The 11,713-nt window shown below is 36.4% G+C and overlaps 1 protein-coding gene and 1 pseudogene across 1 annotated transcript; both read left to right on the forward strand.

The window, feature by feature from the left end:
* Positions 1-313: 313 nt before the first annotated feature.
* On the forward strand, positions 314-4,964 carry LOC132185109 (cation-chloride cotransporter 1 pseudogene; annotated as a pseudogene).
* Positions 4,965-8,806: 3,842 nt separating this feature from the next.
* LOC132185108 (3-oxo-Delta(4,5)-steroid 5-beta-reductase-like) lies at positions 8,807-10,255 on the forward strand. The gene is made up of 2 exons (XM_088518012.1): positions 8,807-8,927; positions 9,009-10,255. Exons 1-2 carry the CDS (start codon positions 8,889-8,891, stop codon positions 10,140-10,142), a joined length of 1,173 nt encoding a protein of 390 aa, XP_088374138.1. The 5' UTR covers positions 8,807-8,888; the 3' UTR covers positions 10,143-10,255.
* The last annotated feature ends 1,458 nt before the right edge of the window (positions 10,256-11,713 follow it).

An 11,713-nucleotide genomic window follows, 5' to 3' on the forward strand; every position in this document is an offset into this window, starting at 1 on the left:
TCATCGACCTTCTTCGGCACCGACACCTACTCAGTAACAAGTTTAAATATGCCAAACATGGAGGGAATGCAAATGAACCTATGGGTGACAAATCCTCCTCAGAGTCACCGAACCAGCTTCAGTTCCGTCAGACTCATTCTCAGTTCCTTCTGATAGATCCATCATTGGGTTCCTATGAACAGGTTCTGACTTATACTCAGATTTAGCCGCTGACCCATATTTGGTTTAATGTAGGCGACAAACCCTCAAACTCATATGAATGTCACGACTCTTAAAAGCCTTGATGATCTCCCTCCGGCGACTATTTGTAGAAATGAAGTCAGTTCACCGAAATATCAATATTGTCGGATCATTGAGCTTTGCCATGAACCTGTCTCAACTGAGTGTCACCACTGCCGAGCATGCCTCGCCAGGCCCTAAGATTGCCAGACTTTGCCAAATGTTCACAAAGAATTACAACGGTGAACTCTGCAACAGCCTCCATGGTGAGCTCCGGACAAACAATCCCGACTTAACCTCGGTGAGTTCCCTCTAGAGGTATCACTCTTTCCCCATAAAAATTGAGGTACATATTTTATATTCAACTCCTAAGCTTCAAAGAACCAAAATGACAACAAGTCTTTTAGGTTTATTAATGCTCAAATCATTATAACTGCCTCTGTTAATCATGTTTTACTGAGTTATTTTCATTGCTTGGATACATGCATTCGTTTGGTTTCTCATTTTGTGCAAAAAGTTGAACTTGTAAAAGCTGACCCATTCTCAGAAATATGAAATTTTCATAGTTTGTCGGACTAGGAAATTTGGAGGTAACTATTGGATCATGGATCAATAAAACGGTCGACCAGCCCATAACTAAGCTCGGTTATTTACACCTGCTTACCAAACTTATGCTCGGAAAATTTACGCCTACCTAAGTTCAGTGCACACAACACTCGGTTCAAAGACTCAGTTAATGTCACAGCAATTGAACTAGTGGAAAGTCCAAGTTCACATGACTTGCAAGTTTATGGGATTGTTGTGACTATCATCCTATGCTTTATTGTATTTGGTGGTGTGAAAATGATCAATCGGGTGGCACCGGCTTTCCTTATACCTATTTTATTCTCGTTGTTCTCCATATTCATTGGGATCTTCTTGGCAAGGAAGGATCACCCTATAGTTGGAATCACAGGCGTGAGTGTAGAAACTTTCAAAGAAAACTGGAGTCCAGGTTATCAGAATACTAATGATGCTGGAGTTCCTGATCCTGAAGGAAGTGTGTACTGGAGTTTTAATGCATTGGTTGGTCTCTTTTTCCCTGCTGTGACGGGAATTATGGCAGGTTCAAATCGATCAACTTCACTGAAAAATACTTGGCATTCGATTCCCATTGGAACATTGGCTGCAACTCTCGCAACTATGCAATGTATCTAGTTTATGTGTTGTTCTTTGGAGCCCTTGCAACCAGAAAGAAGCTATTGGCAGACAGACTACTTACAGCTACAGTTGCTTGGCCGTTACCAGCCATCATCTATATTGGAATCATTCTTTCAACATTAGGGGCTGCACTTTAGAGCTTGACAGATGCCCCACGCCTTCTTGCAGCAATAGCTAATGATGACATCTTGCCCATTCTTAACTACTTTAGGGTTGCAGATGGTAGTGAGCCTCATATTGCTACCCTTTTTACCACGTTCATCTACATTGGATGTGTCGTAATTGGGAACCTGGATCTTATCACATTGACTGTAACTATGTTTTTCCTTCTATGTTATGCTGGTGTGAATATCTTGCTTCCTCCTGGATCTTCTAGATGCTCCCAGTGTAACGACCTAGATTTTAAAACTCTTATTTAAATAATATTAAATAGATTAAAAATATAATCGATAAATTAGAACAATGATATGTGGATTAATGATATTAAATGACTATTTAGTGTTAAAGGTATATTACATTGATTTTTGACCTCTTATGTATATTACTTCAATTCTAAAAATTTTGCTTCACTAATATGTTTATGGGCATAATCAAACCCAATCTAGTGAATAAATTATTTATATTGGTATTTAGCGAAGTCATAAATTAATTTGAAGCTTTTTAGTTTTTTAGCCTAAAAAGCAGTGTCTTAATTTTCATACTGTCTAAATGAGATTAAAACTGCTAAAGAAAGATACCAAGGCTAGCCACCTTTGTTGAAAGCTTAAAGTCTTATAGTAATGATGGTTATAGTAAATATCATGATTATAATGATTTAATAAGACAAGTGGCCAAGTGGGAATGCAAATAATTAAAGCCCAAGTTGAATTGGAAACTTTGTATAGGCCAAAAATAGACTCAAACGAACTCGGATGAAGTCGAACCAAAAATATAAAATGTTTGTCTAGGAGTCCTCTATCTACTCTCAAAATTTCATGTCAATCGGAGTAGGTTTGGACATTGAAAAATGGATCGGAATACACTGCCCTCATTTTGGGCGAAAATACTATTTGGTATAGAGCATGAAATATGGACTAGGTTCATTCTTTTGGTTAAATCCATCTCAACCCTTAGATCAAAGGTTTAAAAATAAATCCTAACCATTCATTCTCTTATAAATAGAGCCTAAGCTATAGTCACTTTCACTTTCACTTAAGTTTTTATAATCTTAGAACAAGTAAAATTGTTTGCTCCTCCTTTCATTTTATTTCTTAGTTCTAGTCAAATACCATATAGCCTAGATCTTTCTTGTAGTGTTCAAGCGTTTTTATAAACTAGCTACCTAGAGAAGATTTGGTGGAGTTTTACTTCTAAAGGATTCTTGGGTAAGTGTTTCTTGTATAAATATCATGATTTATTGCTTTTATTACTTGTCCTCATTTAATTGTTTAAAGACCCAATAAGCGTATAATATAAAATAAAGTAATGGATACAAGTGAATTAATAATAAAGAGTTAGTGGACAAAATCAATTAAGGACTTACAATATTATATATATATTATTTACTTTACAGTATTTACATTCAGTCATTTCTTTTATGTCATTTAAATTTCTGTTCATATTTTTGGCAGTAAGGACCTTTTGATCTCATCCCCGAAATATGCATTATTTACATTCAGCTATTTCTTTTATGTCATTTAAATTTATGTTCATATTTCTGGCGGTAAGGACCATTTGATCTCATCCCCAAAATATGTATTATTTACATTCAGTTATTTCTTTTATGTCATTTAAATTTTAATTCATATTTTTGGCGGTCATCCCCAGAATATGAATTCAGTATTTACATTTAGTCATTTCTTTTATTGTCATTTAAATTTTGATTCATACTTTGGTAGGTACGGACCATTGGTCTCATCTCCAAAATATGAGTTATGTTTTATATATATTATTTATAATACTTGTTTGTATTTAGTGATACTGGCCATTAGCTTCGTCACCAAAAATGAATTCAGGCATAAAGCTAGTTATAAGTAACTATCTTAGATTAATATAATAAAATGAGTAAGTAAAGATGAAGTAACGGATAATAAATAAATATAAAAGATGAGAGTCTTTAAACAATGATATTAATGGAGAATGAACTAAGTATTGTTTGTATGTATGTATTATATGCAGAAGTGAAGCAGAATACTACACTAAGGAGAGTAAGTATGGATATACTTACTGAGTACTAGCTTTGTTTTATTGTTATAGGAATTCTTATTTTGTCTTATTGATATAATTTTGCAATACAACTGCTGCATAATGTGTCTAATAAAATGGGCTGATAAGATAGCCACATTAAGAACAAGCTGGGTGGATTGCCGAGAGGAACTGTCGGTATCTCAGTGGATGGGGGTATATAACTGTCCAACATGCCTAATATATAACTAAGCTGGGACGGTGTAGTTGCTAGCACCACACAAGTAAACCTCTAAAGTGTGAGGGACATAACGGACGTAAGCGGGCTGAGAGCTCATGAGAAGAGGTCTGAAGAAAGATTATCATAAAACACAAACTAATCTGTCATTACGCTGCATTCACAACTCATTCATTATTATATATTTTAGTCTTTAATCTTATTTGTTCAAACTAGTCTTTTTAGTCTTTATATCTAGGAAAATAGATTACTCACTTGTTTGCCTATGTAAATATGATAACGTCATCTTTACATAGATCTTGATGCAGGGATAGAAAGTGAGGATGATGGTCCTTTTACTGGTTTTGATGGTTGATAGATCATCTGCTGCAGGATTTATGTTTACTTTATGGAGCAAGTCTCATTTATGTTAATCGCTTTTATTATGTATGGTGATGTGTGTAAACTTAATAGATATTACTATGTTAATTTAGGTGTCGTCTGTGGCATATATTTGGTACACCTAGTGTGTACATATGTTGTAATGAAAACCATGTTTCTATTTTATTTAATAATATATCACCTCAAGGTATTTCAGTCAGCTCAACTGTGTTGTGTAAGTTATTCCTAGGTCATAGAAAAAGAAAAAAAATATACATACTACGCTGTAAGATTGTATTTTCTAAAGTTGCAGCGTCATAACTTCGATATTTGTTAATTCAAATATCGGGGCGTTACACCCAGCTATCGTCCTCGGTGGAAATTTCACCATTAGAGCCTCTCTCTTCTTGGAGCATCACTTTGTATAGTGATAATGTTCTTAATCTCATGGTCATTCACTATAATTTCTCTAGCCCTTGCTAGCATGATATATTATTATGTGAGCATTAAAGGAAAGGCTGGGGACTGGGGTGATGGTTTCAAGAGTGCATATCTCCAACTAGCTCTTCCCAGTCTTCGATCACTAGGAGCAAGCCAAGTGCACCCAAAGAATTGGTATCCAATCCCTCTGGTATTTTGCAGGCCATGGGGTAAACTGCCAGAAAATGTACCTTGTCATCCAAAACTTGCTGACTTTGCAAACTGCATGAAGAAAAATCGAGCATCCAAGGATCATAAAGACCGAGCATCCGAGGATCAGAAAAACCAAGCATTCGAGGATTAGAAAAACCGAGCAGCCGAGGATTAGAAAAACCGAGGATCCGAGGATCTGAACAACCGAGCGTTCGAGGATCAGAAAAACCGAGGATCTGAAATTCCGAGAATAAGCAAAATCTGAGATTAAAAAAAAAAAAAATCTGAGCTTCGTTCTGCCTTACTATGGCTGAACTCCACTACACCTTACCATCACCTAGCTTCACCAAGCCTCACCACATCTCCGAGAATGGGGTGTATCTGATTTGAAGAAAGGCATTGGAGCACAGTGGCTTAATGAGTACAAAGTGAAAGCACTCCAAAGGCTATAAAATGTTGAACACCTCAAGCAACCAACAAGTCACTATACTTACACTCGGAAAATATAACTGAACTAAGCGCTTTTCCGAGAGTCACTTTTGGAAAAATAGCTATTTATAGCGCTTTCCAACCCTTTGGTGAAATATATCCATAGAATTTCCTGAGCTTAGTTCAGTGAAATATCACCAAGGCGCTTTCCCAAGGAAGAGTTCGGAAATATAACTGAACAAAGTGCTTTCCGAACTTAACCTTTACCTAAAGGTTACCCTTCGGTGAAATATAGCTAGAGAATTTCTCGAGCTTAGTTCGGTAAAATATTATCAAAGTGCTTTCCCGAGGAATAGTTCGGAAATATAGCTGAACAAAGCGCTTTCCGAACTTAACCTTTACCCAAAGGTTACCCTTCAGTGAAATATAGCTAAAGAAATTCCTGAGCTTAGTTCGGTGAAATATCATCAGGCGCTTTCTCGAGGAAGAGTTCGGAAATATAGCTGAACAAAGTGCTTTCTGAACTTAACCTTTACCCAAAGGTTTCACTTGGAAACATATAGCCAACGCAATTTCCTAAGGTAAGTCCTTAGAGAAATATAGCTGAACAAAGCGCTTTCCTGAAGCACCACTTAGTGAAATATAGCCACGGCGCTTTCCCTAGTTTAACTCGGAGAAAAATAGCCAAAGCACTTTTCTAAGGTAGAGAAATCGAAAAAATAGCTAAACAAAGCATTTTTCCTAAGACTGAGTATCATGCCAAACAATCACAAAAATTAAACTCTTAAGTTTAATTTTTAAAGATTGTAAAGAATAAAAGGGAACAAGCAAGACAATAAAAATCAAGCAAAGACCTTCCTTACATCAAGCATCCTTACACATAAGATTCCTGATGCCCAACTAATGGACTAGTCGGCCATGGGAATCGGGGGGTAACTGTTGGGTCATATTTTCCCAACAAATAAACAATAAATACAGGACCCTCAACACCTGCCACCAATAAGTCAACAGATCAATAGTTTATTTATTTAACAAACAGCATAGACACGTGGCTTCACTCAATAAATTGACCATCTATGCTAAACACCAAGCAACATGTGTCATTACCACCATGAATCATTTTGCCAATATAATACATCATGGATCCTCGGTAATAGATATATCATCAACAGCACCATATCAGCTTCCACTAAGGTGGATACGTAGACTCTCAGTTAACACCAACTGCTACCAAACCCTTATAAAAGGGGACCTTCACACTATTTTCAGGAGCTAGCTCTTTAATCTTTGAATCTCTTTTTTACTTAAGCTCTTATTGTTCAAACACATCACTGACTTAAGCATCGGAGAGCCTCTATGGCACCTAGCCTGAAGACCCTTTGACGCTCTTACAATTTTATAAGAGCTGAAGATCAGAGAAGTCACAAAGGACGAAGATCACACTATTCAGAGACTGTTGTACAAAAAAATTGTGCATCAACACTAGTGATGACACCCAGACACGGGTTGGGAGACAGATCAAAACACTTAAGTAGATCCTCTAAGACACAAGTCCAGGCTAGACCCGGTCAGAGGCTGAGGTGGGAATCCAGTATTAATGTATGGTGGAATATCTCAAGGTGATATATCATGTACAAACTGACTGGCCCTACTCATACATACGAAACCTTCTCAATCCTAAGTATCATTCAAATACCTACTCCGACCTGGTATGGGAGAATAAGACAAGAGAAGAACACTGAACCAACGTCAACGGGTATGCACGCATATCATGTTCGATTAAAATGAAGTAGTAGAGCAAGGTTGGCCATGGGGGAGATGAGGCTCTACAGACAACGTGTTGCGTTGAATGCAATGAGGAATAGAGATCACTTTTGCACCTACTTAGGTTGAATTCCATACTGTCAACGATTGGAAACTATCTCAAATTGACCGAGTGTTGAATTGATGTGGCCGAGCTAAGAATGTCTTTATGAGATGTGATCCCTAACCAATTGAGTTACCTGGGACTTATGAGATCCTATTTAACTTGAGGCCATAATGCTTTTTGAGTTGGCCTATTCTTCTCAATGCAAAGGGATGCAGGCTCATCTAATTCGGGTGTAGCTAATTCTAACAAACCAATCTAATAAAATGACATGTATCCTTTAGCATGTGAGAATCAAAGGTTTTTTTAATAGCATGTACATCTCACACGTTATTTTAATAGCATTAATAAGAAAACATATGCTTCTCACATGTTTTAGCTAGACCACTCTTTGTAGCCTCACCAAAACCAGTTTTTGGTTATTTTGGTGAGGCAATTTGGTGAAAGTGGCTAAAATCTTCACTTTTCAGCCTCATCATTTTAATCCAAAATAAATGGTGAGTGTACAGTACTCATTATTAATAGTGAATACTATTAATCACTCACCAATTGAATAAAAAAATAGTTTCTCTCTCCCCTTTATCTTTTATGTTCCTCTCTCATTCTTTAATAATTAAAAAAATAATAAACAAATTTTTGAAAAATAAAATTTAAATGGAATAATGAAAGTGAATTGTTAAAATAGTGAGGTTGTTTGGAGTACTTTAAAAAAAATAAATAGTTAAAATAGAAAAAAATTTACTTTTGATTATTTTGGTGAGTAAAATTTACTGAAGCTGTTAAGAATGTTCTTAAGAATATATGACATGCTTTGTAACCTCACAAAACCATTTTTTGGTTATTTTAGTGAGGCAATTTGGTGAAAATAGCTAAAATCTTCACTTTTTAGCCACACTATTTTAACCCAAAATATTTGGTGAGTGAATAGTACAAACTATCTCACTATCTTTAGTTTGTACTATACACTCACCAAATGAATAAGAAATAATAAAATTTTTTTCTCTCATTCCTTATTCTTTGAAAAAGTTAATAAATAAATAAATAAAGAAGTATTTGAAAAAAAAAATATTTAAATGGAATAATGAAAGTTGATAGTTAAAATAATGAGGCTTCTGAAAGTACTTAAAAAAAAAAAAGAGAGTAATTAAAATAGAGAAAATTTTATTTTTAGTTATTTTTGTGAGTAAAATTTAGTAACACTAATAATAGCGCTAAAGAATTAGCTATAAACCAATTTACAGGTAATTTGTGTCCCCTAATTCAGCCCAAGAAAAACTGCCTGGAACAATATCATGACATACATATATAATGATATTCTAATACACACACGTAATTATAACCAAGCTTTAAATTGCCAACTTTTTAACTTTAAAGTTAAAACTGAAAATTTTTTAAACCTTAAATGGGGTTAAACTGTATTTTCTATATATATATATATATATATATATCGAGAAATATAACATTTCTCTGCAGACACGGTCACACGACCCCACCTCTTTATTGTGCTGAGTCATCAATGTCGACATTGTGATCAGTTGAATCTCATAATTGTACGAAATCTTATCCCACTTGGCTTTAAAAAACTCCATTTAATACTAGGCAGCCAGGTGCTCACCAAAATTCGTCATGGCTCGAGTCATCTATGTAGACTTGTGTTGTGGAAATTTTTTATTTTTTATTTTTTGGTTCTATATAAGTTGAAGCGCGCAGAAAGCTGGTGAAGACACGACGAAACTTTCCCCTTTGGATCAAGTCGGACTGTTAATATATAGTCTCAGAATGAGCTGGTGGTGGGCTAGAGCTACTGCCGCTGCAAAGGCACCAACTCTCTTACCTCCTCTTTCTATATATAAAATAAGCGCGCGATTTCCTAACACTAAGCTATTGTGAATTTTGCAGAAGAAATATGAAGACGAAGAAGCACCACCTCGAAGCTACCAGAGCGTGGGCCTGGTGATCGGCGTGACTGGCATCGTCGGCAACAGCCTAGCCGAAATCCTCCCACTCCCAGACACTCCTGGCGGCCCCTGGAAGGTTTATGGTGTGGCTCGTCGCCCACGCCCCAAATGGAACGCTAACCATCCAGTTGAATACATCCAGTGCGACGTCTCTGATTTCCATGACACTCAAGGCAAGCTTTCCCAATTAACCGATGTCACCGACATCTTTTACGTCACGTGGTCTAGCCGACCAACCGAGGCTGAGAATTGCGAGGCCAACGGTACCATGTTCCGCAACGTCCTTCGCGCTCTTATTCCAAATGCTCCGAATCTCCGCCACATCTGCCTCCAGACCGGCACCAAACACTACGTCGGACCCTTCGAGAAAATCGGCAAGGTAAAAGCCCCCACCCCACCTTTTACGGAGGATATGCCACGTTTGGATGTGTCGAATTTCTATTATACGCAGGAAGATATTTTATATGAAGAAGTTAAAGATAAGAAAGGTCTCACTTGGTCCGTCCACCGACCCAACTTAATATTTGGATTCTCCCCCTATAGCTTGATGAATATAGTAGGCACGCTTTGTGTATACGCCACTATATGCAAGCACGAGGGGCTTCCATTGAAATTTCCTGGAAGCAAAGCGGCTTGGGAGTACTACTCAGTGGCTTCGGACGCCGATCTTATTGCGGAGCAACAAATATGGGCGGTGGTGGACCCTAATGGTAAGAACGAAGCGTTCAATTGCAACAACGGGGACGTGTTCAAATGGGAGCATCTTTGGAAGGCATTGGCGGAAAGATTTGGGATTGAGAAGTACGGATTCGAGGAGGGTGAGAAAATTAGTTTGGCTGAGATTATGAAGGACAAGGGTGATGTATGGGAAGAGATAGTGAGGGAGAATCAACTTCAACCCACAAAGTTAGAGGATGTTGGGGTGTGGTGGTTTGCGGACTTCATCCTGGTTGGGGGTGATTTTTTGGACAGTATGAATAAGAGCAAGGAGCGTGGGTTCTTGGGGTTCAGAAACTCCGTGAATTCGTTCGTTTCGTGTATAGATAAGATGAAAGTTTACAAGATTGTGCCTTGAAATAAATCAATATCAATGTTCGATTGAATCTGCTTTTGCTGTTGTAATATTAATATATAGAATAACCATGCATGCTAGCTAGGGAAGCATGTTTTTTTGTTCTCTTTTTGTAATTTTTGTCACCGGATGACATTGTTAATTTTAAGAAGTTTGCATAAAGATATTGTCCGATCTAAAGCTTGAGAGAAACATTAAATTGGATGGATGATAATTTGAGAATGTTACAAACTGATAATTTGGATGGATGATAATTTGGGAATGTTACAATGACATTCTAATACACACACATAATTATAAACAAGCTTTAAATGAGTTTGAAGGAGTGTCAAGTTTATACTTGTAGCAACCTTGACTTTTAAAACTCTCATTTAAAAAAATTACTTTAATGATAAAAATTAGTTTAATATTCATATTAGGTAAGGATATTTATTCTTAAAAAATTTATAAGCTTATATGAATATTATAAGAATGAATATTGAATTGAGGTTATTATATCATAAGCCTTAATTTTTATGAGATAATTTTATTAGGTGATTAAAGAGATAGAATGATTTAATGAAGTAAATAGAATATTAGAGTATCAATTTGGAGTATGATTAAATAGTGGGTGATTGATTAGTTTAAGAGAGGATCAGTTTTGGGAGATCTGCCCCCAAATCATGCACCACTCCCCATTTGTTTTCTTGTTTTCCTTTCTTTCTTTCTTTTTCCCTTTTATTTCTCTCTACCGACAAGCCAGTTACAGTACTCATCACTTTCCCACTTTCTTCTCCTTCCTTTTTCTCTCTCTTTTCTTTTCTTCTTTTCTATTTTTTTTGTCATCTCCTCGATCTCCCCTCCACCGTGTCGTGACTGTTGTCCCATATTTTTTTTCTTCTCTTTTCTTCACATTTCCCCCCTCCTTTCCATGCACTAAAAGCCTCCTATACACCTTCAGCTACCAAAAGGAAAAGAAAAAAAAAAAAAAACTTATTGCCCACACTGCACATGAGATTCTTTCGGGGCCATGCTCCCCACTTAAACGAAATTCCTCTTATTTTTCTCTTCTTTTGCCTTCCACTTTTGATGCAGATTGGATAATAGTCGTGGCGTATGGTATTGCGATCGAGCGCCTAATCCGCGATCGATCGCCCGCGGGCTACGATCGAGCACACGCGGGACCATTATGTTATTTTCTACGTTTTAATTAGGTTAAACTGACTTTATGTTGTTATTTTATTAGGTTTAGGGTTTGAGGAGTGTTTATTTCGTTATTTTATTAAGTTTAGGGTTTTTAGAATATTTATGTCATGTTTTATTAGGTTCAAAAGTCTTAAGGCTATAAATACATGCTTATAGCCTCTAGTTTATCAGTTTATGTTGTTTATTGAATTTTGTTAAATAAGAATTACTCATATGTGAGTTTTCTTCATATTTTTTCTTGAAATCATAGATAGACTCTATATTTTGAGAAGAATTTTTAGATCATTAATAGATTCAAGATCTAAGACTAGTTATCCTGTTCCTTAGTAATGTTCTTCGTTGCAACCTACCAAGTCGCGCTGCATCAACTTTATCATCTGATATGCACT

The sequence above is a fragment of the Corylus avellana genome, chromosome 7 (genome assembly GCF_965113065.1).
Source record: "Corylus avellana chromosome 7, dhCorAvel1.hap1.2, whole genome shotgun sequence".
NCBI lineage: Eukaryota > Viridiplantae > Streptophyta > Magnoliopsida > Fagales > Betulaceae > Corylus > Corylus avellana.

Bases quoted from the DNA above. Each gene is read 5' to 3' on its own strand.
- LOC132185108 (XM_088518012.1), top strand. From the start codon at position 8,889: ATGAGCTGGTGGTGGGCTAGAGCTACTGCCGCTGCAAAG. The intron at 8,928-9,008 runs GCACCAACTCTC...TGAATTTTGCAG, and splicing joins GAGCTACTGCCGCTGCAAAG to AAGAAATATGAAGACGAAGA.